We start from the raw sequence: 27,775 nt of genomic DNA, 5'->3' as shown, positions 1-27,775 counted from the left end.
GACATGCAGATGGAAGAATGCATGCACGCACGCACGCACATACACACACACCCCTACCTCTGACGAGAGCCTTCAGTAGCACTGTGTCAAAATCATCAGGACCCTCCTGCTCCCCGTGGAACACTGTTATAAGATCTCTGTTCTGATAGATACTCAGAGCCTGGTGAGGGAGGGGAGGGGGGGTTAGAGAAGAAAGAAAAACAGTAAGATTATTATCACGTACACAAACTTGCTTTCTCTCTCACAGACACATAGCAGTACTTCCGTCCCTCTCCGTGACCCAAACTGGGCTTGAACCATGGACCCTCTGAACACATCACCAACTGCCACCCAAGAAGCATCGTTACCTATCGCTCCACCAGAGTAAACGGAAACAGCTACATCTAGGTCTCAGAGTGGGTGACATCACCGATTGAACGCTACTAGCGCATCGCTAACTAGCCATTTCACATCGGCCAGACACACACACCCATCCACACACACAAACACATGCACACACACCCATGCACACACACAAACACATGCACACACCCATCCACACACACACATCAGCAAGCTCTCACAGTCTCATTGCAGAATTAAACGTTTATCAATTTCGAAGTGTTTTTGACACCCTGGGTTGCTCCTACTGCTCTGTATCATTCCATTTCTCCAAAAGTCACATTTCTAAGTTAATGGTTAAGTTTAGGCACTCAATCTGAATGGTTAATGTACGGGTTAAGGTTTGGGATTGGGTTAAAACAAAAAACAACAGTGCCCACCACCGGGATCAAACACACAACCTTCTGATCCAGAGTCATGGGATTATTCCCATCTGCTATCCCACAATGCCACAAGTCTACTTGATGGTACTAGTGCTCACTGCTGCCCCTAGTGGCCGGTTTTGAAGGCATTTCCTGACGTCCTCAGTGTATATATAGATAGACCTCCAATTTTGAAGTCAATCTTTAATGATCTCCCTGACACACACACACACACACACACACCCATCCACACACACACACACACACATCCCAGCCCACCCTGCCCCCACTCACCCTGTCCACCAGCTTCTCCAGGTCTGCCTCGGCAGTGAAGTGCCTCCGGACCCTCTCACGGGCCCTGTCACGCAGCTCCGCACTGGGGCTCTCGCTCCCCTCACCCTCTGGCGGGGGAGAGGTGGGGATCATGGGCATGGCTGACAGGGCATCCAGCAGCTCACAGATGAGATCCGCCGCTGGACCAGAACCATTCAACACCAGCCAGGGAGTAGCCTTCTTCAGAGAGAGATCCACCCTCTGAGGGAGAGAGGGAGGGAGGGCGAAAAGCAGAAAAGAGAGTGAGAGAAAGTGAAAGAAGGAGAAATATGAGGGAAAGGGAAATTCAAAAGGGAAGGAGAGAGAGAAAGAGGGGATAAGCGAAAAGTTCTGGTCATGCACAGTAATTTACTATAGGCCTAGTGATGTCATGAAAATTAAAGTAAGTCAAAGTGATGATAGTGATGTTGCCATAGCTTACCTCCAGCATGGCAGCTTCCCCTGAGATGAGCATACACAATACAGGGACATCTATACTGCCACTACCTGGAAAACAAAAGGTACAGGGCATTGTCAAGTTTTTTTTGTCATGAGTCATTCAGTACGGTCATATACACACAATAATATGATTATTGTAAATAGTCAGATTAAAATAATAGTTTGAGTTAACGTTTACATGCTTTGCAAGAAGAACGATTTTTCTTTTACATGGACACATCTGAAATCAGGCTACCTGATTGGACTTTGATAAATGAAGAACATCTGCAATCAAAATAAACGTTCTACCAAAGCGACCATGTTATTTTTGCGAAGCATATTTGATTCTGACACATAAAGTTTGTATGTAAAATTCTGAGATGCATACTTTAAATATTTCCGAACTCCCTTCACTCGCGCAAAATAATTCAATTTGAGCTGCTCGTGCTAGCACATGCACAGATCAAATACACTGCTATAACTCTGAGTAAGGCGTTTACATGTCCTGAATCATTTGAAAGATTGCTCAGAGAACCAGATGTATCGGTTTATGCTTACTTTGATTATGACCGTACGCCGATTAAGATAAGCAGAGTAAGGTGTTTAAAGGACTAATGCCGTACTCGGCCTACTGCCATAATCCGTTTAATATCTCATTATTAGTGTGCATGTAAACGTGATCTTATTGTGAATGTCCATCATATTAATGTCAATGTGTGAATATTTCATTATTTACTACTTATATTAGAATATAAGACTATGTATTTTTACACAAGCATCATTAAATTATTTCCTTATAAAAAATAAAACACAATTGGAACGCTTCACGATATGTCCTACTTGCTTGCGCCTGTTGGAAGGCGGGGAGACCATATTCATCTTCTGTGTATCGATTGAATTTTAATTTGTGCACCGACGGATCTCAGTCACAGAAGAGAATATTGCCAAGTATTTATAGTGTTGATGTCAACAACAAAACTCCCATGGGTTGCTCGCCAGATGAGTTCAACTTTGGATGAATTGTTATATATTGTTAACGTTAGTCTTTCTTACTGAAATATATAAATAACCCACCGAATATTAGCGATACAAAAGAAGTTACACAAGCATCATTGAGTTTAATATCATATCGCAAAGGACATTAGGACATGTAGGTCTGGAAACTCAAACGTTACGAAAATGAAATCAAGTTTTATAATTGCAAATACGTGAGAATTGGATAGGTGCTTTATCGCGTGATCTAGCTATCACATTATTGTGGATCTACTCATTGAAATACATTCATCTAGTCGTATTTACCAAACGCTAGCAAAGCAGGGCTGGCGTTATGGGCGGGCCTCCTTGCCCATCAAAATAAAATATTTAAATATTGATAATTAATTTGACTGAGATGCGCGCCAACAGAAAGATGCATCAATCTCAGACAAAGCATCTGAGAGAGCGAAACAGCGCCCTTCTGTCTCAGTAAGTGTAGCCCATGTATCGGATGCTGTCTGGACAAAAAGAGTATGGCATGTCATAATTATGTAATCACCAATTGTGATTGAAGAATGGGGAGGGCCATTCTATTGTATTGATCTATTATAATTATAATCTCAAAATGATACGTAGTCTACCCTCTATAAATCCACCGAATACAAGCAGTTTTATAGTCTACTCTGGCCTACTTTGAGTACACAGTGAGAACGTGCGTAATTTGCAATGGCAAGAAGACCAAGATGAACGGATGCACATGCTGCGTTAGCGTTGCTACAAAATCTGAATCAAAACGACTCAGATGGTGGGGAAGAAATGAATCATGATGACATCTCTGATGATTATTCTTATGATTCTGAGCCTCAGCTTGAACCTACAGCTCCGAGGCCTTACCGCAAAAAAAGACAGAATGGTGCGCACTGAGCAGGTGGTCGCACAACGACCAAATGAAAGGAAGGGACAACACCGTTTGGATAGAACAAGCTGGTGACAATGCTACTGACCGATTATCAGCACAAAATGTAATCACTGTAGGCAGGCCTTACATCTAAAGCAAAAAACAAAATCCGCAACCACTCACCAGCTTTCGTTGTTTATGTGACATGGACATGCTCCAACTGATAATTGACTATTTTTGACTGCTGTCATATTCATTATTGATTATAATGCCATTATTGCTTTTGTGCTGATTTTCACTATTTATCAAGCACACTTGGCATATCTTATTTACATAAGTATTCACACCCCTGAGTCAATACTTTGTAGAAGCACTTTTGGCAGCGATTACAGCTGTGAGTCTTTCTGGGTAAGTCTCTAAGAGCTTTCCACACCTGAATTGTGCAACATTTTACCATTATTCTTTTCAAAATTCTTCAAGCTCTGTCAAATTGGTTGTTGATCATTGCTAGACAACCATTTTCAGGTAGACTTAAGTCAAAACTGTTAACTCAGCCCCTCAGGAACATTCACTGTCTTCTTGGTAAGCAACTCCAGTGTAGATTTGTCCTTGTGTTTTAGGTTATTGTCCTGCTGAAAGCTGAATTCATCTCCCAGTGTCTGAAAATGTGAAGAGTTGTACTCAGTAATGTGTTGTGTTGGATTTTCCCCAAACATACACTTTGTGTATTCAGGACAAAAAGTTAATTGCTTTGCCATATTTTTTGCAGTATTACTTTAGTGCCTTGTTGCAAACAGGATGCATATTTTGGAATATTTGTATTCTGTACAGGCTTCCTTCTTTTCACTCTGTCAATTAGGTTAGTATTGTGGAGTAACTACAATGTTGTTGATCCATCCTGTTTTCTCCTATCACAGTCATTAATAAACTCTGTAACTCTTTTAAAGTCGCCTCATGGTGAAATCCCTGAGCGGTTTCCTTCCTCTCCAGCAATTTAAGTTAGGAAGGACACCTGTATCTTTGTAGTGACTGGGTGTATTGATACACCATCCAAAGTGTAATTAATAACTTCACTATGTTCAAAGGGATATTCAGTGTCTGCTTATTTTTTTACCCATCTACCAATAGGTGCCCTTCTTTGTGAGGCATTGGAAAACCACCCTGGTCTTTGTGGTTGAATTTGTGTTTGAAATTCACTGCTCGACAGGGACCTTACAGATAATTGTATGTGTGGGGTACAGAGATGATGTAGTCATTCATGTTAAACACTATTGTTGCACACAGAGTGATTTATTATTGCACACACAGCTATCACATTTGGTTCCTTGGAAGTTGTGGGAACGTATGTTTTTGGTTCCACATTGGTTGAGGGAATGAAGCCCTACATTTCTGACCGCCAAAACGTTTTTTAAACATTTCGAGAACAGAAGTGAAAATTTTGCCTGTTCTGGGAATGTTTATTTTTAGGTTGTAGGGAAGTTCTGAGAATGTTATCTTGGGAGCTTTTATTAACGCTCTGAGAATGGAAATTATAGGTTATTTGGAGGTTTTTTAACAACTTCCTTAAAATTATAACTGAATGTTTCAATAAGACTGCTAACTTTTTTTGGATTAACTTTTTTTGAACTCCAAGCACAGATAAGAAACATGGAAATGAATTTCCTTAGGCATTAATCATGCAAACACATTTTTTTTATTGTGACAGAGCATCAGTGAAATTCAAACCTATGAGCTTCTGTTCTCTAGCCATGGAATTAGACCACGGCGCAACTAGGATGGAGCTAGCATGCTATGTTTTTTTACGCATACAAAGCTGTTAATTGTAGTCTATTCAAACAGACCCCATTTCAAAGGAAACAAACACTCATTAAGATCAGGTGTGGCTAATTAGTGGGCGTGGCCAACACACCTGAACACATTTAACAAGATAGAGGATATAAGATAGTATTGTTGATGCTCATAACGGAACGTTCCCAGAATATAATAAAAATATGACATTAAATAGAACCACATAGGCACTTGTGTGGAATGTTCTGTGGAAGTACTGAAATTCCCACAGAAAAACGTTTTTTCTGAACTTTATCGGAACAATTTGAGAACATGTCTTTAATCAAAACCATGAGGAAACCTGTAGGAACCTTTATGCTGAAGTACTAAAATTCCCACAGAAGAACATTGTTTCCTAACATTCCCTGAACTATTCGAGAACATTCACAATGTCAAACCAGTTGGGGAACGTTCCTAGAATTGAAATTAAATGTAACCATGTTTGAGCTTTTAGGACACGTTCTGTTGAAGTAATGAAATACCAAGAAAATAAAGGTTTTTTTGTCAAGTTCCTTAAATGTTCTGAGAATGTTCCAAAGCCAAGCAACTATCCTGCACCATTCCCAGAAAGTTGTGGGAAGGTTGAATGCAAAATAACCATAGAACAACCACGCTCTCACCAAGCTCTAAGAAACAGATGGTTCTCAGAACGTTATGTGCTAGCTGGGCTGTGTCTCACCCCAGATGCCTGTGCGTTGGTGGGAGATGTAGTCCTCCATCTTGGCCCAGAAGGCCATTTCCCCTCCCCGCCGGCCTACACTCCCATCATCCACCAGCAGGAAGGCCTGGTAGTTACTATCCAGGGAGCACGAATCATGGGACGTGTTCTGGACATAATACCGCGCTGGAAAACTACCCTGAGGAGGAGGGAGGTAGAGAAAGAGAGATAGGGGGGGGGGGGGGGGAGAGAGAGATCAGGGATAGAGAATGGGATCAGAGGAGGAGAGAAAAGGGAGAGGGGAGAGTGAGATCAGGGTAGAGAAAGGAGGGTAGAGAGAGAGGGAGAGAAAAAGAGAGAGAAACATAGTGAGAGAGAGAGAGAGAGAGAGAGAGAGAGAGAGAGAAGACATTGTGATTCCCATCCCTTGTGTAATAAAATGTCCTTATTGTTATTAATTTGATTTCCTGTGGTTTTGGCTTTCTCTACGTAAAATTACATCTTATTGAACTGAGAGAAAGAAATAGAGTGAAAGACAGTAGGGATAAAAAGAGAGAAGGACGGGGACAGAAATAAATTAGGAAAGTGAGTGAGGAGCAAAGAGGGGAGAGATGAAAGTGAATGAAATTCTATAATTGTATACAGTGCCAGTGTACAGTAGTGTGTTCCTAAGCATTCCTGTGTGTGTGTGTGTGTGTGTGTGTGTCTGTGTCACGTGCATGTTTAATTCTGTATACATTGAACAGTGTGTGTGCGTGTGCATGTACCCGTGCGTTGATGAGGCGCTGTCTGTTGTGCACCAACCCCCAAGGGGCCACGCCCACAGCGATGACTTTCTTCTGGGACAGGGAGGAGGCCGCCGCTGCATGATCCCTCACTGCTTCCCCAACACAATGACTAACCCCCTCCCTCAGCCCCCCTGTCACTATCCACGCCCCTGGGAGAGAGGGGGGAGGGAGAGGAGAAGGGAGAGAGAGGGAGGGAGGGAGAAAAATAAAAGAGGGAGGGAGAGATATGGGGGGAGGGGGAAGTGAGGGATTGAGAGATTGAGAGAGAGCATGAGAGAAATATTTATGGTACAATAATAATATGCCACTTAGCAGATGCCTTTATTCAAAGCGACTTGCAGTACAGTGAGTGCATAAATGTGACCCCTGCGGGAATTGAACCCACAACCTTGGAATAGCAAGTACCACATTCTTACCAACTGAGCAACCAGGATCATAGACAATGGACAATAGACAGATAAGGAACAGAAGCTTGTTGGTTATGAGTCAAGGGCACTGTGAAAATATGTGACTGGCAGTGAAAGATGTATCCTGTTCCTTCTCTGTACGAGCACTCATCTGACCTTCTGGTTGGCCTCTTACCATTGCTGTATCTGCTAACTTTATGCTCTATGGACAACCTGCTTATTGCCCTGCCTTGCTTTAATCAACAACTGTCTGGCCTAGATGGTCATGTGTCCTGTAAACTTTTAACCCATACAGCCAGAGCAGGAGGAAGAGGAGGAGAAGGAAGAGGAGGAGGAAGACGAGGAGGGTAAGCTACAGTAGCAACTCTAATTGGTAGAACGGACATACTTTTAATTCCACCTGATCCGCTCAGTCCCCACAATACGTTATGAAAGTAAAAAGCTAATGTAGTGACGTCATAGGATCATTGGAGACAGTTGATATCGTCAATACCTATCTATAAAACAACCATGCTGTTTGTCCTCAGTGGATCTTGGGGCTAGGTACAGTATTTCTGCCAGAAAATCATTAGTTCTGTCCATAGTGTTGAAAAAAACTCAAGATAGCATAAGGGGTTCATAGATACTTATGACAAAGCGTATAACGCATTATAACTGCGTCATGATGCATATTTCCTGTATGTTACAGAGATGGTTCATCTTAAGGGGATCACATGTATGAATTAATTATATATTAAACAAATAGATTAAACGGAGTGGGCGTTGTTCTCACCTGTGCTTTGTTCCGCCCTGACCAACCTCAAACCCAGGAAACCTGGGTGTGTGTGTGTCAAATCAAAGTTTATTGGTGATGTATACAGATTTGCAGATGTTATTGCAGGTGCAGCGAAATGCTTGTGTTTCCAGCTCCAACAGTGCAGTAATACCTAGCAATACAAAATAATACACACATAATCCAAAAGGTAAAAATAAAGACATTTAGAAATATCAAAACGAGCAATGTCAGAGTCCGGAATATATATATACACTACCGGTCAAAAGTTTTAGAACACCTACTCATTCAAGGGATTTTCTTTATTTTTACAATTTTTTACATTGTAGAATAATAGTGAAAACGTCAAAACTATGAAATAACACATTTGGAATCATGTAGTAACCACATAAAGTGTTAAACAAATCAAAATATATTTTATATTTGAGATTCTTCAAATAGCCACCCTTTGCCTTGATGACAGCTTTGCAAAACTATACTAAATGTATTCACTTCACCAAATAATTGATTAAAACACTGTCACGACTTCCTCCGAAGCTGCCTCCCCTCCTTGTTCGTCGTCACCGGCCTTCTAGCCACTGCTGCTCCATATCTCATCATTCCATTTGTCTTGTCTTGTCAATTACACACACCTGGTTCATATTCCCCTCATTAGTACATGTATAAGTGTTCCCTCTGCCCCCTTGTCCTTGTGGGTGATTGTTTCATGTGAGATGAGTGTAGCTTGGTGGAGCTACCTGTACGTTGTTTTGTTTTGGTATATATTCCCTGTGTGCCTGTATTTGTTCCAGTGCGCCTGTTTTGCGCACTGGACTGTTGACGCTATCCAGCGTAACTGTGTACGACGGAATAAACTCTGTATTCTGTGATTTACCCTCCTGCGCCTGACTCCTTCAAATCACACTCTCACAAACACACTGTTTTGCAATTAAAGTCTACAGTAGCGTCAGCAGCACTCTGTAGGGTTGCACCATGGTGTAGCCGGAGGACAGCTAGCTTCTGTCCTCCTCTGAGTACATTGACTTTAATAAAAAACCTAGGAGGCTCATGGTTCTCACCCCCTTCCATAGACTTACACAGTAATTATGACAACTTCTGGAGGATGTCCTCCAACCTATCAGATCTCTTGCAGCATGAACTGACATGTTGTCCACCCAATCAAAAGATCAGAGAATGAATCTAGTACTGAAAGCATAAGCTACAGCTAGCTAGCACTGCAGTGCATAAAATGTGGTGAGTAGTTGACTCGAAGAGAGAGCAAGAGAGAGAGAGAGAGAGAGAGATAGATTTGGTTGTAGCTAGCTAGTTTAGCCTACTCAAACACCCGGCTCAAACAGAAAGGGAGGCTATGTTAGCTAGCTGGCTATCCAACACTGGAACTCTTCCAAGTCAAGGTAAGCTTTTGGTTTTATACATTTATTGCCACGGGGGCCGCCGGTGTAACTGCTACACTGCTTTCTGAATGTACACTGTACTGCATGATTATAGCGGGTTTACTAACGCGTTAGTTCTTGACAACGATGTAGGCTGTGTGTAGCGTTAGCGGTCATGATATGAAGGTTTGGCTTGGAAAGGTGTTTTCGCCTGGTCACAGACATCTGATGTGTTGTGCACTGAAGTCCACAAGCGAAGGGAAAAGGTGAGAGGAGGAGAGCGCGTAGATAGTTGCGAGAATTAATTATATATACAACGAGCAAAGTGATCATGCTGATTTTATGTGGCTGCTATGATAATGAACTGTGTTTTTTATTATTTTATTTAACCAGGAAAGGCTCATTGAGATTTGAAATCTATTTTTCAAGAGCGTCCTGGCCAAGATAGGCAGTATCAAGTCATTACACAATTACAGACAGACATCATGAAAAACGACTGTCACGTCTCCTCCCGTTGCTCCCCTCCGGCGCTCTGATTCGCCGGTCTACTGAGACACCAGTCTGAGCGCACCACCTCGGCAACACCGGAATGGAAACCCAACGCACCCTAATCACCTCCAGCGCACCTGCACCTCATCATCTCATCACCACCCCTATATAGCCCTGGACTGTTCAGTGATGTGTTGTGTGTGATTGTTAGTGTCTTGTCGTGTACTCGCTCTTTGTTGTTCTCTTGCTCAGTGTTAAGTAAACCTTTACATTGTTGATTCCTGCGTCTGCGTCCTGCCTCTTCGTATCCTCAGTACTTGTTACAACTACAAGTAATCTAGTAAACATCCATAGAAATCACAGGAGCATAACAAAATCATAAAACAGGAATTTAGAAACATTGACAGGTGAAGGAATCAGCCTCAAAATCCTTCATCAATGATTTAAAAACACCAAGTTCTTCCAGTTTAAAAGTATATTGTAAGGCGTTCCAAGCCGATGGCGCAGAGTACATAAAAGCCCTTTTACCAAATTCAGTTAGGACATTTGGAACAGTTAGCAGGATAAAGCCCTGCGAACCAAGGGAGTACCCACCAAATTTCTGAAGAATAAAAATGGCTAGATAAAATGGTAGTAAATCCAAAATGGCTTTGTAAATAAAAGTATACCAGTGGCAGAGCCTACAAGTGACTAGAGAAGACCAGCCAACCCTGGTATATAAAGTGCAATGGTGCGTAAGGGTTTTGCAGTTTAAAATACATCTCAATGCTCCATGATAAAGGGTGTCAATTGATCTCAAACACTGAGCGGAAGCATTCATATATAAAATATCTCCATAGTCTAGTATAGGCATAAATGTAGCTGATACTAGCCTCCTTCTGGCTTCAAAAGAAAAACAGGCCTTATTCCTAAAATAAAATCCCAACTTCAGCTTCAATTTTTTTGTAAGTTGTTGAATATGCTATTTAAAAGAGAGGCTGTCATCAATTAACATTCCAAGATATTTATATGAGGTTACAACCTCAATCTCATTGCCCTGACAGGTAGTAATAGGTGAAAGGTTCAGTGGTCTGTTTCTTGCTTTAGAAAACACTATTAGTTTAGTTTTGTCAGCATTGAGGATAAGCTTCAATTGACACAAGGTATGATGAACAGTATAAAAAGTAGTTTTCAAGTTCTGGAAAGCTTTAGTGAGAGACAAGGCACAACAATAAATAACAGTATCATCAGCATAAAAGTGAAGTTGCGCATTTTGCACATTTTTGTCTTAATTATTTATATAAATAGTGAATAAGAGGGGACCAAGTACAGAGCCCTGGGGCACACCATTACAGACAGACAATTTAACAGACATGAGCCCATCAAATTGAGTGCACTGAGTTCTATCAGACAGATAGTTAGCAAACCATGCAACTGCATGCTCCGAAAGACCTACACTCGACAATCTCTGCCTCAGTATAGCATGATCAACTGTATCAAAAGCCTTAGAGAGATCAATAAAAAGTGAGACAGTGCTGTTTTTTGTCAAGGGCTTTTAAAAGTGGTAGGACAAATGCTGATTTACAGATCCTTGGAATTTCATTACATTCCAGGGTTAGACTGAACAGATATGTAAGTGGTTCAGCTATGAAATCAGCTGCCAGTTGTAAAAAGCAGGGATCAATAAGATCAGGACCTGCAGGCTTTCTCTGATCTAAGGATTTCAGGGCTTTATGTACCTCCTGCACTGAGAATGGCAAAAAGCTAAAAGTTTGACCAGCTCTCATTGGTTCATCCACACAAGGTTGTACAGAGACAGAGGATACTGAATCAAACAGCCTACCAGATGATACAAAGTGCTCATTGAAACAATTCAGCATTTCAGTTTTGTCATATACAGCAACAGAGTCCTTCAATACACATGACGGTATTTCATTAACATTACTATTACCAGACATAGACTTAATAGCCTTCCAAAACGTTCTAGGGTCATTCAGGTTATCAGTGGTAACAGACATAAAATATTCAGACTTGGTCTTCCTGAGAAGAGAAGAACACTTGTTTCGTAGCTGCCTAAAAAGAAGCCAATCAGCATCAGAACATGACTTCCTTCCTTTAGCCAAGGCTAGATTACGTTTGTGAATAATACAGTACAGCTCAGAAGAAAACCATGGATTATCCCGCCCTTTAACTCTGAACCTGTGGAATGGGGCATGTTTGTTTACTATTTGGAAAAAAAACATCATGAAAGAACTTCAAGGCAGTTTCCACATCAGGAATAAGCTCAATCTTGCTCCAGTCAAAATAAAACAAATCATGAAAGAAAGCCTGCTCATTAAAACTCTTAACATTTCTCTTACGAATAAAGCGTGGGTTTGTCTTAGGTACTTTAGTATTTCTAATAGCAACAACAGCACAATGGTCACTTAAATCATTACAGAAAACACCAACCGCAGAATATTTATGTGGAACATTTGTCAATATCTGTATATAGGATAAGTCATGACTAGAATACAGTATATACATATAAAGTGGGTAAAACAGTATGTAAACATTGACCAGTGTTCAATGCAGCGGTCTCTAAGGTGCAGGGTAACGTGTCTGTGTGTGTCTCACCTGTGCTCTGTGCTGCCCTGACCAGCCCCTGTCTCAGCACCTCCCTGACCCAGGTCTTGACTTTCTCACGCCCCTCACCCCCCACCACAGAAACCACCAGGTTGGGGGAGGGTAACCCCCAGTGGGCTGTCATCAGGGTGTACACGATCTGAGGGGGGGTGTCGCACGACAGACGCAGGAACTGATCAATAGGAAGAGAGAATGGAAGAGGTGGAGGAGGGGACAATGAGTATCGCAATAAAGTGATAATAATCAAGAGAATGTGGTGAATACTGGTGCGGCTACATAAAGTAATTGCTAATTGGTTATTTTGCCTATGGTGTAGTTAATCAGTGGCGAAGAGATATCAGTACAGGTGAGAATATTCCGTCTGACTGAGCCAATGTCGTGAGGCCTGGCAGCACTGCTAGAACACTGACTCCTCTACCATCATTCCATAGAATGCCAGACAGACGTTCTGCTGTGAAATGAATAAATATGACAGCCTCATACCTCACCTCTGCTACATCAAAGCTCTTTCTTTGTGTATATGAAAGACACTTCACTAGCAATTTACAGAGCAACCAGGCCCGACGTAAACGAGCAAGAGATTGAAATGAACTATGTTCATATTTTTATTCATTTAGTGTCAATTAATGCTTGAGTGTCATATTCGTTTCATAACTTATAGCATCTTATAACATCATGAGATTAGGTAAGTAAGTAAACCTTGGAGAATTATGCTTTGTCCGAGCCAGAATGGCCCACAGGGCAGTAGCCTCCTGTTTCTTTAGCGTGAGGCAACTTGATGTACAAGTACACCCCCTAATGCTGAGTGCCGAGCATGGGCATCAGGTCCCATTTCTTAGAGTCTTTGGTATGATCTGACAAGGGATCGAACCCCCAACCTTCCAATTTTAGGGCAGACATTCTAACCACAAAGCCACTAAAATGGTAAATCATGAGATTAGCATAAATTCAATCACTCAGTAGGTTTATGAGGTAACATACACTACATATACAAAAGTATGTTTTTTTGTATTTTTTTGTATTTTTCGTACATATTTCCCTCTCACACTTTTCATCCTTCTACAAAATATACTTTCCTGCAACCCACCTCACTCAATGTGGAACGGATTCTATTATTGACTTACCTTTTATCTAGAATCTCCAGTTGATACCAGCTAGCCAGCTAACTAGCTACTTGCTATTAGCCACCGTTACCGGTTTTCACCCAGAACATCGGATTTTCTGCCGGAATAACTGAATCACTGGACATTAACACCGGATCGCAACTAGCTAGCCGCAACCGAATTGGATGTTTCTGTTTGGCTAATCACCACTGCCCCTGAAGCAAGCACCAGTTAGCCTTGAGCCAGGCCCATATCCCGGCTATCTACCTCTCTGTCTACCGGACGGGAGTAGCCAGCTAACTAGCTACTTGCCATTAGCCACCGCTAGCGGTTTCTCACCATTGTCCGTGGCCTGCACTACCTACCAGCCAGCTCTAGCCTGGACTATTATCGGCCAGTCTGCACTGTCTGCACAGCGCGTTATCGACCCAGAACATATCGGTTTTTCTGCCGGAATCACTGATTCACTGGACCTTTAACACCGGATCCTCGTAGCTAGATAGCTGCAATCAAATGGATGTTGTTGTTGGCTAATCAGCCTCGAGCTAGCCGCGAGCCAGGCCCTTCTCCCAGCTATCTACCTCTGTCAACCGGACGGGACCTCCTAGTGTTGACACGATGCCCCGCCGATCCAACACGGCTGGTCTGCCGACGAAATCGTCTGATGCGATTACAACAGGTTTCCCGTTACGACGTCGACCACAAAGATCCATCTGCTAGCCCCGGCCCGCTAGCACACACTAGCTGTGGCCTCTTGCTCGCCAGTACTATAACAGCCCCCGAACTACCTCCGAACTCTCCTATTGCTGTTCACCGAACCTTATGATAACTCAGCTATACAGCTGATGCCTGCTGGACTGTTCCTTTATACGGTAACGCATCCTGTTTATGTTTAGCCTCAGCCCAAACTTTGTCGCCATTATGAGCTGTTGTCTTAGCTCTCTCGAATAACACCTGTGATTGCTTTATGCCTCTCTCCCATGTCAATATGCCTTGCTTATTGCTGTTTCGGTTATTTCTTATTGTACTATTTCACTGTAGATCCCCCAGCCCAGCTCAACCTGCCATAGATAGCTCCTTTGTCCCACCCCCCACACACGCGGAGACCGACTCAATCGGTGCCTCCAGTGATGCTATCTCTTTCATCGTTACCCAACGCTTAGGTTTACCTCCACTGTACTCATATCCTTCCATATCCTTTTCTGTACATAATGCCCTGGATCTATTCTACAACGGCCGGAAACCTGCCCCTTTTATTCTCTGTACCCAACGCACTAGAAGACCAATACTTAAAGCCTTTAGCCGTATCCTTATTCTACTCCTCCTCCGTTCCTCTGGTGATGTAGAGGTTAACCCAGGCCCTGTAGCCCCTAGTATCACTCCTACTCCCCAGGCGTTATCATTTGTTGACTTCTGTAACCGTAAAAGCATTGGTTTCATGCACGTTAACATCCGAAGCCTCCTCCCTAAGTTTGAGTTATTCACTGCGTTAGCACACTCTGCCAACCCTGATGTCATAGCAGTGTCTGAATCCTGGTTTAGGAAGGCCACCAAAAATTCAGAAATGTCCATCCCCAACTACAACATTTTCCATCTCGATAGAACTGCCAAAGGGGGTGGGGTTGCAATCTACTGTAGAGAGCTCTATCGTACTATCCAGGTCTGTGCCCAAACAGTTTGAGCTTCTACTTCTAAAAATCCACCTTTCCAGAAATTAGTCTCTCACTGTTGCCGCTTGCTACAGACCCCCCTCAGCCCTGAGCTGTGCCCTGGACACCATATGTGAACTGATTGCCCCCCATCTATCCTCAGAGTTCGTACTGCTTGGTGACCTAAACTGGCATATGCTTAACACCCTGGCCAACCTACAATCTAAACTACATGCCCTCAATCTCACAAAAACTATCAACGAACCTACCTGGTACAACCCTAAATCTGTAAACATGGGCACCCTCATAGATATCATCCTGACAAATTTACCCTCTAAATACACCTCCGCTGTCTTCAACCAGGATCTCAGCGATCACTGCCTTATTGCCTGTGTCCATAATGGGTCCGCGGTCAAACAACCACCCCTCATCACTGTCAAACGCTCCCTAAAACACTTTAGCGAGCAGGCCTTTCTAATTGACCTGGCCCGGGTAATCTGGATGGATATTGACCTCATTCCGTCAGTAGAGGATGCCTGGTTGTTCTTTAAAAGTGCTTTCCTCTCAATCTTAAATAAGCATGCCCCATTCAAAAATTTCAGAACTAAGAACAGATATAGCCCCTGGTTCTCCTCAGACTTGACTGCCCTTGACCAGCACAAAAACATCCTGTGGCGTACTGCATTAGCATCGAACAGCCCCCGCGATATGCAACTTTTCAGGGAAGTCAGGAACCAATATACACAATCAGTTAGGAAAGCAAAGGCTAGCTTTTTCAAACAGAAATTTGCATCCTGTAGCACTAACTCCAAAAAGTTTTGGGACACTGTAAAGTCCATGGAAAATAAGAGCACCTCCTCCCAACTGCCCACTGCACTGAGGCTAGGAGACACTGTCACCACCGATAAATCTACAATAATCGAGAATTTCAACAAGCATTTTGCTACGGCTAGCCATGCTTTCCACCTGGCTACCACTACCCCGGCCACCAGCTCTGCACCCTCCGCTGCAACTTGCCCATGCCCCCCCCCCGGCTGCCCCGGTCAACTGTAAGTGCTGTTATTGTATAGTGGAAACGTCTAGGAGCAACAACGGCTCAGCCTTGAAGTGGTAAGCCACACAAGCTCACAGAATGGGACCGCCGAGTGCTGAAGCGCGTAAAAATCGTCTGTCCTCGGTTGCAACACTCACTACCGAGTTCCAAACTGCCTCTGGAAACAGCCGCACACAAGCCTATGATCACCATGCGCAATGCCAAGTGTCGGCTGGAGTGGTGTAAAGCTCGCCGCCATTGGACTCTGGAGCGGTGGAAACACGTTATCTGGAGTGATGAATCACGCTTCACCATCTGGCAGTCCGACGATCTGGGTTTGGAGGATGCCAGGAGAACGCTACCTGCCCCAATGCATAGTGCCCACTATAAAGTTTGGTGGAGGAGGAATAATGGTCTGGGGCTGTACAGAGAAATGGTTTGTCGAGATCGGTGTTGAAGAACTTGACTGGCCTGCACAGAGCCCTGACCTCAACCCCATCGAACACCTTTGGGATGAATTGGAAAGCCGACTGCGAGCCAGGCCTAATCGCCCAACATCAAAGAAGGGACCAACTCCATGTTAATGCCCATGATTTTGGAATGAGATGTTTGACTAGAATGTGTCCACATACTTTTGGTCATGTAGTGTAGCTGAGTCACTTGATGGTTATGAGTTGACGGGCTGTAAGCCAGCTACCTAATTCATTAATCACCCACCCTCCCGCCACTGACAGAGCTGTGTGTGTGTGTCCTAGTGTTATTTATACTTTAGTAATACCCTGGGCTGATTGATTGAGCGCTGGACACGGCTGAGTAAACATACACTGTCCTATGAGGTCATCAACCTGGGACAGAGAACAATCCCGTGTATGTCTTAGCATGTGTATGTCCTAGCATGCCCATGCATGAGTGTGTGCACACGTGTTAGTGTGTGTTACCCACATGGCTGTGCCTACTGCCGGCCCCTGCAAACTCCAACTCTCCGAAGGCGTCGGTGGGGTACTCTGAGGAGTGCTGAGAGCTGTCCCACTGGCTGACGATGGCTGCCCCGAAATAGTCTCTCGTAGCGATGGAGCCGTGCGTTTCACTCACACCCCCACACTGGCACAGTGCCCCATTACTGACAGGGGCAGAGAGAGACAAAGACACACATACACACACACACATACACAGCCAGTCATTACAGTCAACAGAAAATACCCAAAATCAAAAACACAGACCACAGACGGCGACCCAGGGAGGGGCTGTACCTAAAGCAGTCCTCTATGAATGTGGTGCACACTCTCTTCTTGATTATCTTGGGGATCCAACTCTGTGAGGGAAAGAAATTGGGTAACTATTAGTCGCTGTTACCTAACAGGCTACAGATGTTGAATGTTATGCTAAACTGGATGTACACTGTATGGTTGTAATTACAGTTCTTTTTATCGTTTTGGTGCAATTTTCATAAGTACTGTATGGGTACATTTTCACAACTCTTAGTACAAAACTCAAACAGATCATCAAAAATGTGTTTCACACAAAATCATACAGTCACTTTTTCACCAAACTTAATCAGTGTTTCATCTAGAAATATATGTTTCACATTGCAATAAATGTTCATATAAAATAATGTCCTTTCACAATGCAATGCTCACATTACTTTTGATATGAGTCTCTTCTCTTTTGTTAAAATAGGTTTTACTATTACTTAATCCGACTGTTCTTAATTGATTATCCCTTAAACGTTTGGTAAACCTATAGATTCTATAGATTTTGATAACTACATAATTAAAATCTGTCTGTAAAGTAGGAACATAAAAAGTATGTTATTTATATATACACTCAAATGTACTACTATGATGATGACTATTATGATTTTACTTCACAATAAGTTTTTAATATTGACAAGTTCAGAGATGATGGGGCGGGGGTCACACTGCTTTAATAAAATTGCATTGGCAGCCAGTACAGTACTGTAATACCGTAATATATACCATTTACATAGCAGTGACAACAGTCCACACAATTTGGTATGTGACCCCAGTCGGAATCGAACCCACAACTCTGGTGTTGCTAGTGCCATGAACTGAGCCATGTACAGGTCCACTACAATACATATACTGAGTGTACAAAACATTAGGTGCGCCTGGCACCTACTACCATACCCTGTTCAAAGGTACTTAAATATTTTGTCTTGCCCAATTCACCTTCGGAATGGCACACATATACAATAAATGTCTCAATGTTTAAAAATCCTTCTTTAGAGATGAGATACGGAGAGATGTTAAAATATAAATGTTGGTCAAGTTGCGCTGTTTCCCACACACAGCTGTGCAGGCCGAGTGTGTCCCTATAGTACACGGACACATCCCGGATTAAGTTCAGAATGACACAATTTAATGTATACAACATCTAAAGACCTACATCACTATACTGATAGCGTGTCCGTTTCTAAAATGACATATTTTAGAGCTTTTGTTCATGTCTTTTGCGTGCCCTGATACTACACAACGAGCAATAAGGAAGTGAATCGTGGCTGGGGTTAAATTTCTCAAAAGGAAGCCAAATCACACAAAAAGTGTCTGGACCCTTCTATAACATGTAATTTACATAAAAACTAGAGATTTACTTCAGAAATTGGACAATTCTAATGTAATTCCCATTGACTGGTCGTGGTTTTTCAGATGCCTTAACAATACAGTTTGCAGGTCCATCTGAACCCTGATATTATGACATAACCACCATTCCTGGACCTGACTCCAAAAGCGAGACACCGATGGACAGTACCAGAAAATAAGCTCTATTGATTCTATTTCCTCGTGGCAGAGTCTGCACAAGGCTGACTGTTCAATGCCCCATATATTGAGCATTATTTTTGTAGCAATATTTTATATGATAGCTTAAATTGAAACGAACGGATTGATGTGTCAATTGTTGTTTTATATATCAGTTCATAGACCCGATGCCAAGGTATTGGGACATCAAAGACCGGTTCCAGACAAACCAAAATTGTATACAGCATTGCTGTCAAACCTTTTGACTAAGTGAAACTGATACATGTTTTAATTTATACTAATAATTTGAAGCCATTTATGATTTTTTATGGGTGGCAGACAGACTAATTCTTTCATTTCTTCTTTAAGTAATTGTCTCTTCCAATTTTGTGGTAGAGCAGTGATGAGTTGGTTATAATTTTGAATTGAGCATACACCTCCATACACTGTTGTTAGTTGCTTGTGACATAATTTTACCATCCTTGTTTACAATGTCCTTCATAAATATTATACCCTTCTTGTACATTTCTTCCAATATTTTTGTTTTCTCTATCAGTACATTGGAGTTTAGCCATATTATTTGCTGTACTATTAGATCTTCCTTTTCTGGAGGATGAAACTGAAATTGTAGGCAATGTTACATGACTTCATTTAAAAAGGAGGATACATTAAACAGAGATCCATTGTCAATCCACAAAGGTAAAGAGCCCACTCTTAAACAGGATGGGTCTCTCTTAATTGCCTGCTAGAAAACCAGTTTGGATTTTGATGCAATTTCAGTACAATGGAGGCTTTAAGAGAGAGGTTTAATGCCTTAATATTTAATAGTTTTAACCCTCCAAACTCCTTTTCATTTTATAAATATGCTCGTTTAACTTTACCTGGTTTACCATTCCAAATATAGTAACATTGTAAATGGTTTATTGTGTCAAAATCGGAATCTGTATTTTTTTCAGAATTTGGATGAAAAGATTGCATCGCAGTTGCTGAGAGAAATTATGTAAATTGAATCTTGTGTAGTATAGCTTTGTAAACAAAAAGGGAATAGTGAAATGATCTACAGGACTTTCATGAGGACCAGACAACCTTTTGATACAGGATGCACTGATGAGTATTAAAACTGTCACCTGTGATAAAGCAAAGGGCGCTATGGTAGACAGCATCCAAAGGGTTAAGAGTAGTAGTCCCCATAATCAAGAACTGGCAGTTAAGTTGACTGTACAATCTGCTTCCTGCTGTTTAGGTAGAGGCAAGATCTCGTTCTAAAAAAAGAAGTCTGCTTTTTAACTATACTGAACAAAAATATAAATGCAACATGCAACAATTTCTAAGATTTTACTGAGTTAGGGTTCATATAAGGAAATCAGTAAATTGAAATAAATTCATTAGGCCCTAATCTATGGATTTCAAACGACTGGGCAGGGGCGCAGCCATTGGTGGGCCTGGGAGGGCATAGGTCCACCTACTTGGGAGCCAGGCCCAGCAAATCAGAATGAGTTTTTCCCCTCAAAAGGGCTTTATTACAGACAGAAATACTCCTGTTTCATCAGCTGTCCAGGTGGCTTGTCTCAGACGATCCCACAGGTGAAGAAGCCGGATGTGGAGGTCCTGGGCTGGCGTGGTTACAAGTGGTCTGCGGTTGTCAGGCTGGTTGGACGTACTGCCAAATCCTCTGGCTTATGGTAGAAAAATGAACATTCCATTTTCTGGCAAACAGCTCTGGTAGACATTCCTGCAGTCAGCATGCCAATTGCATGCTCCATCAAAACTTGAGACATCTGTGGCCTTGTGTTGTGTGACAAAACTGCACATTTCAGAGTGGCCTTTTATTGTCCCCTGCACAAGGTGCACCTGTGTAATGATCACGCTGTTTAAACAGCTTCTTAATATGCCACACCTGTCAGTTGGATGGATTATCTTGGCAAAGGAGAAATGCTCACTAACAGGGATGTAAACAAATTTGTGCACAACATTTGAGAGAAATACGCTTTTTGTGCGTATGGAACATTTATGGGATCTTTTATTTCAGCTCATGAAACATGGGACCAACACTTTAAACATGAAATCTTTGTCAATCCAAATGCTCAGATATTTATAGGCGGGAACCCGATCGATGGGAGCCCATCCAATGAATAAATAGGTAGTCCATCTGAAACATGTATTTAGTCTTTCCCGCATTATGTACAAGTTTTAAACCAACCAGGGATTTCTGTAAGGCAACAAGGTTAGATTGCAGCTCTAACATAGCCTGGTCAACAGTTGGGGAAATGGCATACATAAGTGTCATCTGCATACAGAGGAATATTACAAGTTTTAACAAATAGACCAATATTATTTATAACATTTATAAATAGTAAAGAGGACAGGTCCCAATACCGATCCCTGCGGTATACCTTTGGTAATATCCAGGGGCCTCATTTATCAAAATTGCGTAGACACTATTCTAAAACACTAACGGTAGCTAACTCCGTTCCGTACATATGTGGGCAACCGCTGCATTCAAACGAGGCTGCAATGAAAACTAATGGGACTGTAGCGACTGTGTTGGCATCAAAATCCAGGGTGTGAACTAAGTTTCAATTCAGCGTTGATTGACATGGTAATGGACCAATTGTATTGGAGAAAAGTTGAAGAAACTAACCCTGCTGACACTCTACGTTAAAGTGTGACATGTCACGACGTAACGTACGGCAGGCATTATTCAACTCATTCTGTGCCGTACAGCCTCTTTCCACCAGGTGTAGCGCTTCTCTCGCAGATTAAAAACAAGAAATGATCAATGGTGAGTGTAATGGTGAGTGTAAAGTTAATTACTCGTGAGTTCATCAATAGTTAATTAATTCAATTGTTAATTTTTCGCATAATCACTGCGAGCCATCATGACTCTCAAAACCCGTGACAACCACAGTTTAATTGTGAAGATAAATCTAGCGCTGCCCTAAAATACCTATTCAAATTCGACACAAACCTTCAAATAGGTATGTAATGAGACTTTATATAAACTCTTTATAGTGTTTTATTTACATTTTAGAGGTGATAAGTTGGACAAATCGGGTGAAATTAGCCAGTTCCCCACACTATGACGCAGCAGCTTTCGCTTCCCCACCCCCCATTTTTAAAAAGACCCTGCGGAGCTCCATTGCTTTCTTCGATCATGCAGAGACGGGCAGCATGAAAGTCTCGTCATTTACTTTGCTGGAAAGGGGAGACATTGTGCTTTACAATGGTATTCATATTACAGTTGACCTGGAAGTATTACGTTTTTGGGGCACTAAAATAAGGTCAAATGTACAGAACAGTGCGATGTACAAAAGTGTGTTAGCTACCGTTACTTACAAACAGAATTTAGAATGTTCATATGCATAGAAAAGTGTGATTTATCAAACAATCCTACACACGTTATACGCACACTGGTAGGAGATAAACATTGATAAATACCAATTGTTATCAGTCTCAGTGCTCGTGCACGACCTTGGCTATTTGCATTTCGAAACTCCCCTAATGAACCACAGATGGTCAGAATCATCCCTGTGTGTGTGCGTGTTTGTGTATATACCCATTGTGTGTTTGTGAGTGTATGCCTGTGTGCATGAGCACTGTGTCCTTACAGCACATTACAACTAGGATTTTGTACTGTTGTATGGACAAGAATGTACTGTGGGATACTGTAAGTGTCAGGTAAAAAAACTTGTATGTAACTGGTAGAACCTGACTAGCAGTAGCTGCTGAAAGGGGATTGACATTCTATTCAGAACTCATATCCTTCATTCCCATTGACCTGCAACCCAGTACCTGTCATAGCATGGTCAGTGCATATAGAAATGATATATCAATTGTGGTGGAACTGCATTAAGACGGCTAGCTGCTATCGTATTCTCTCTGTCTCTCACACACACGCACACACTCTCCATGCAAATATTGAGCCAGTCCACTCAAGCGCCACTATTCAACAGAGTACATTAGAGATAGAGACAGGAGAGGCAAATGAGTGGACAAGCTAAAGGTATCACAAGACAAGTGCAATACCTTTTCTTTCACTGTCTTTGTATTTTCTCTCTTGAACGCTCTTGTCCAGCCTTCAATCACTTATCTCTCCTTTGTTTATTTTTCTCAGATCAATGGCAGTTGTGCATAGTGCATACAGATATAGGATCTTAATTTGAGCCAGTTTCCTACAGCAGGAAAATATTCCTGAGGCAACAGGAAATGTGAATTATTATGTGGGTTATATTCAATGGACATTTTTGTAGAGGTTGATAAAATTCTAAGGGAAAATCAAGTCTGACATTTCAAAGTGGAAGCCTTTTTAAACCTCAAATACACACAACAAATTGTTAATTTCCTGCATTGCACGACAGTTATCCTGCAACAGGGTGATCAAATTAAGATCCTACAACTGTACCAGCATGTGGGCTATCATGCCTTGTCTTTTGTGACAGATTATGGTATCATTTTAATTCCTAAGTTTAGTTTGTTAGAGGCTGCATACTTATGTATGTCAAGAGGCCAGAGGGCCCTACAAGTCATGTTTTTACTACTTTGTTTGTCGGACAGTTCCAGCTGCTGTGCAGCTTAAATGAGTTGTGTGTCCGACTGCTCTTGTCCTGTCAGTTCATGCCTGAGAAAGATGGACTAGCCTGCTCTGGCGGCTTGAGACGCGCATGGCACAGGAGCGGTCTGTTTTTACAACAACACTGATGGTCATTCTCCCGTCATTGCCACTCAGAAAATAGGCGAACATCGACACAGAAATACAATAAAGTAAAAAATCTGGTTTAACATTACATTTTACGAACCCACAACCCTGGCGTTGCAAACGCCATGCTCTACCAACTGAGCTACATCCCTGCCGGCCAGTCCCTCCCCTACCCTGGACAACGCTGGTCCAATTGTGCGCCACCCCATGGGTCTCCCGGTCGCGGCCAGCTACGACAGAGCCTGGATTCGAACCAGGATCTCTAGTGGCACAGCTAGCACTGCGATGCAGTGCCTTAGACCACTGCGCCACTCGTAGGTCTATACCTAGGGCTAGGCCTGTAGGCATTTATCCAGCAGAAGACTAAACTGATGGTCTGTAAGTAACTGTCACAAGGATTGATAATTCACCACATAAATAAATAAAAAATAAATTTAAAAAATGAACCAGCACTTGCACTTTACTACTTTTTGCTAACATACTTAGAAAGTTACCCTAACTAATGGGGCAGCAGTCTAAGGCACTGCATCTCAGTGCTTGAGGCGTCACTACAGACCCCCTGGTTCCATTCCAGGCTGTATCACAACCGGCCATGATTGGGAGTCCCATAGGGCAGCGCACAATTGGCCCAGCGTCGTCCGGGTTTGGCCAGTGTAGGCCGTCATTGTAAATAAGAATTTGTTCTTAACTGACTTGCCTAGTTAAATAAAGGTTAAATAAAAATAAATAAAAAATGGAAAACTGGACACTCAAACATCTGGGGAACATTACAAAAATGTTCTCTCTCCCTAGAATTGTTAGCTGGGTAGTCTGGTTGGAAACTTTCAAAGTGGGCACACTTTCGTATTGGATATCACTCTCCCAACTAGTCTATGTTGTTTTGCATGTCTGTTTTGACAATTGATGGGCGTCAACTTGTTCCATATGGCTGCGTAATCCCACTTGGGTCAAGCTGCCACAGTAGCCTACTGCAATTTTACCCCTAAATGTTTTTATTTTTATTTGATTTAACCTTTATTTTATCAGGGAGTCATACTGTGACCAATGTCTCTTTTACAAATGAGCCCTGAATTGCATCAATTACAGAAAATACACACATTCAAAGATAAATACAATATGCAAGCAGAAAGAAAAACATGGTCATAAAACACAAACATATTAATCAGTAATAAGGTCCTCAATCAGCTTTCTAAATTGCCCTAGAGGCACCAAAACATCATATTTAAGAACATTTTGAAGATTGTTCCACATATAAGGTGCAAGAAAACTAAAAGCTGATTTACCTAACTCAGTAGAAACCAAAGGAATTTCCAGAGTTAGCCATCCCTGAGTGGTAACTCGTATGTCTAAAGTTTAGTAATGATGTTAGGTACAGTGGGACTTTTTGTAAAAGGGCTTTACAAATGAAAACACTGCAATATATCAACCTACGTGACATCAAAGAGGGCCAAACAATTTTCTGTTAGAGAATGCTGGTCTCAGAGATGGGTGGCCTAGCGGTTAAGAGCGTTGGGCCAGTAACCGAAAGGTTGCTGGTTTGAATCCCGTAGGTGAGAAATCTCTCTGTGTCCTTGAGCAAGGCACTTAACCCTGATTGCTCTGGATACGAGCTTCTACAAAAATTAATGCAGTGATGAGTACTAAAATTGTCACCAGTGATAAACTGCATCTAACGTCTTTAATGAAGTGGCAGCTGCGTTCATATAGATGATGTTGCCTTAGTCTAGGACAAATAGGAACGTCGACTGAATAATCTGCTTTCTACTATTTAGCGAGAGGACCCATTTCTATAGAAGCCCATTTTTATTCTCAGCTTCTTAACTAACTCATCAATATGCTTTTTAAAAGACAGCTTTTCATCTATCCAGATTTTGTAAGCAGGGACACGATCAATATGGACACCATCTAAAGTACATATGCTTAAATCATCAGACTTATTTTTATGCGCTCTAGAGAACAACATATACTTAGTTTTACCTGCATTCAGTACTAATTTCAGGTCAATAAAGTTTTTTCTGTAATACATTGAAGGCAGACTGTAGTTCAGGTAGAGCCTGGTCAACTGTGGGGTCAATTGCATACACAACAGTATCATCGGCATACAAGTGCAGGTTACAATGTTTTACAGACAAGTCGATATTGTTAACGTAAACAGTAAAAAGTACAGGACCCAGAATCGACCCCTGTGGGACACCTTTCGTAATACCCAGGAAACCTGATTTAACACCATTAGTAGATATACATTGAGTTCTATCTGTCAAGTAATTTTTAAACCAGTTACATGCAGCCTGGTATGGGCCAATTGAGGAAAGCCTTTCAATTAGCAGTGAGTGATCAACAGTATCGAAAGCCTTTGACATGTCAATGAAGAAGGCAGTACAATGTTACCTTTTATCCATACAGTGAACCACATCATTTATAACTAGGGATGCAGCAGAGATAGTGTTATGACCTGGTCTAAAACCCGACTGATGTACATTTAGAATGCATTTCAAAGATAAGAAAAGTAAATTTTTCTTTTGGCAAACTTTTGTATTATATTATAAAAGTAACACTATACCGCTGCTTTCAGTTAAACATTTAACACAGAATCGCTTGGTGCATAGCCTACTGTACCATTTACGCACGATTTTGGCATACACTACCCAAAAAGACACGGGCTATTTAATATGCGGAATTGCGTGATAACTCAGTAAGGTACAAGTGTTTATAATAGATGAGCCAAACCTGATCTTTATCGGATTTTCTTGTTCCCGTTCTCCCTCTGCCTCCTTCATGCTCTTTATCCGTATCCTTCATTACGCACTCTATCCCCTCTCTCCTCTTCTCAGGCAAGCGGCTAAAATAATTCTCGAATAGGTGCGAAGCCGAGACAGAAACAGCTAAAACCCAATGTTGATGTTTGAAGTTCACCGCTGGATGTGCAATGCAGACAGAGCGATGTAAATATATTTGGAGTAGCCGCCTCAGGCTGCGCTGCGCTCCGCCCACAACCAGTCACAAGGATCTATCTCAGTAAGTTTATATAGCTCGATGGTGCTGTGTTTAGATAGACCTATAGCCGAGCCCCCCTGCAAGTAAGATGTACAGTATGTTCGAGGCACGGTGTAGAAATGGTAGGGCCTATGATAGAGAGCAGGGGAATGGGAGGAGGCCAAAAGGGTTAGGCTACAAGGGAAGGGCGGGCATGTAGGAAAGAATGGCCAGTGTCCGGCCTCCGGTGCGTCTCGAGTGCATTGCATTGCCTCGTGGATTCTGTTTTTCCCATCTTTGGAATAACAATCAAACAAATAAACCTTTGTTTAACATTGTTTGTGTTCAATCATGGCGCAACCATTTTCTGGGGAAGTCCTGGGATATACCTCGGGACAGTGTGTCACGGTGTGTCACCGACCTCACCCAGCATAAAAGCAACAATTCAGGTCATGTTTGATTGCATTTTCTCATAGGTCTACTGGCCAGGAAGCCTAGTTTTGAATAAATTAGGCTACCCATCATGTCCAGAAAGCATAAATTGATTCCAGGATGCTACATTAATAAATTACAAGGTGTAAATTATTTGGAAGAAGCCTTTAGACTGTTACCATTTGAATGTGTCCAATTTATTAAACACATGTTTAATTATAAACTAACCTAAATGTATTCATCTGACCAAAAGGGGGAGTTCAGCTACATCCCTGAACAGTTAGGCTTATAGGATATTTGAAAACTTGCAGGTGGGCAAACTGTAGTGTTCTGTAGTGCTTAGACCTACAGTGGAGAGAAGACACACAACTTTTTTCTCACATCAACACATCAATGTTAATTGATTTTAGAAGGGATATGGCAAACTGGAATCATGAATCAGCATTGAAACTGGAGTAGGCCTCCAACTGGGCACAAACTGGTTGAATCAACATTGTTTCAATGTAATTTGTCAACATATTATGATGTGGAATCTACTTGGAAATTACATTGGATTTGAAAAATGTAGTCAACCCTTTGGAATGACTTCGTTTTGAGGGTGGAATTTCAACCACAGGATTATGTCATCGTTGTAACACATTTTCAACATAGACAAACCTTTTATAAATGTTTAATTTATACATTTGAAACAATGTCAGATCTTCAAAGTTATATCCACTATCAGAAGAAAAAAAACAATAGGCTGGGCAGCACCTCCTACTGGAGAGTTGATCTATCTACAGCTATTCATTTGGTCTCCCATCCAGGGTTTTAACCAAGCCCAGCTTTGATATTTGTCACTGACTACTA

General features: G+C 41.9%; 1 protein-coding gene across 1 annotated transcript in view; it reads right to left on the bottom strand.

Annotated features, from left to right (window-relative positions):
• Positions 1 to 26,408, bottom strand: part of trpm4a (transient receptor potential cation channel, subfamily M, member 4a) — a 62,812-nt gene extending 36,404 nt beyond the window's left edge. The window contains exons 1-9 of the mRNA XM_084146166.1: positions 26,249 to 26,408; positions 17,320 to 17,381; positions 17,012 to 17,189; positions 12,276 to 12,456; positions 6,619 to 6,788; positions 5,873 to 6,050; positions 1,498 to 1,562; positions 1,038 to 1,277; positions 58 to 160 (exon numbers count right to left, since the gene is read on the bottom strand). Coding sequence (XP_084002292.1) covers positions 58 to 160; positions 1,038 to 1,277; positions 1,498 to 1,562; positions 5,873 to 6,050; positions 6,619 to 6,788; positions 12,276 to 12,456; positions 17,012 to 17,189; positions 17,320 to 17,381; positions 26,249 to 26,320 — 1,249 coding nt within the window. The 5' untranslated portion in view covers positions 26,321 to 26,408. The remainder of the gene's footprint in view (positions 1 to 57; positions 161 to 1,037; positions 1,278 to 1,497; positions 1,563 to 5,872; positions 6,051 to 6,618; positions 6,789 to 12,275; positions 12,457 to 17,011; positions 17,190 to 17,319; positions 17,382 to 26,248) is intronic.
• Positions 26,409 to 27,775: the final 1,367 nt, after the last annotated feature.

This window comes from Coregonus lavaretus (genome assembly GCF_964263955.1).
Source record: "Coregonus lavaretus genome assembly, chromosome: 28".
In the NCBI taxonomy this organism is placed as follows: Eukaryota; Metazoa; Chordata; class Actinopteri; order Salmoniformes; family Salmonidae; genus Coregonus; species Coregonus lavaretus.
This window is presented reverse-complemented; position numbering and strand designations above follow the sequence as displayed.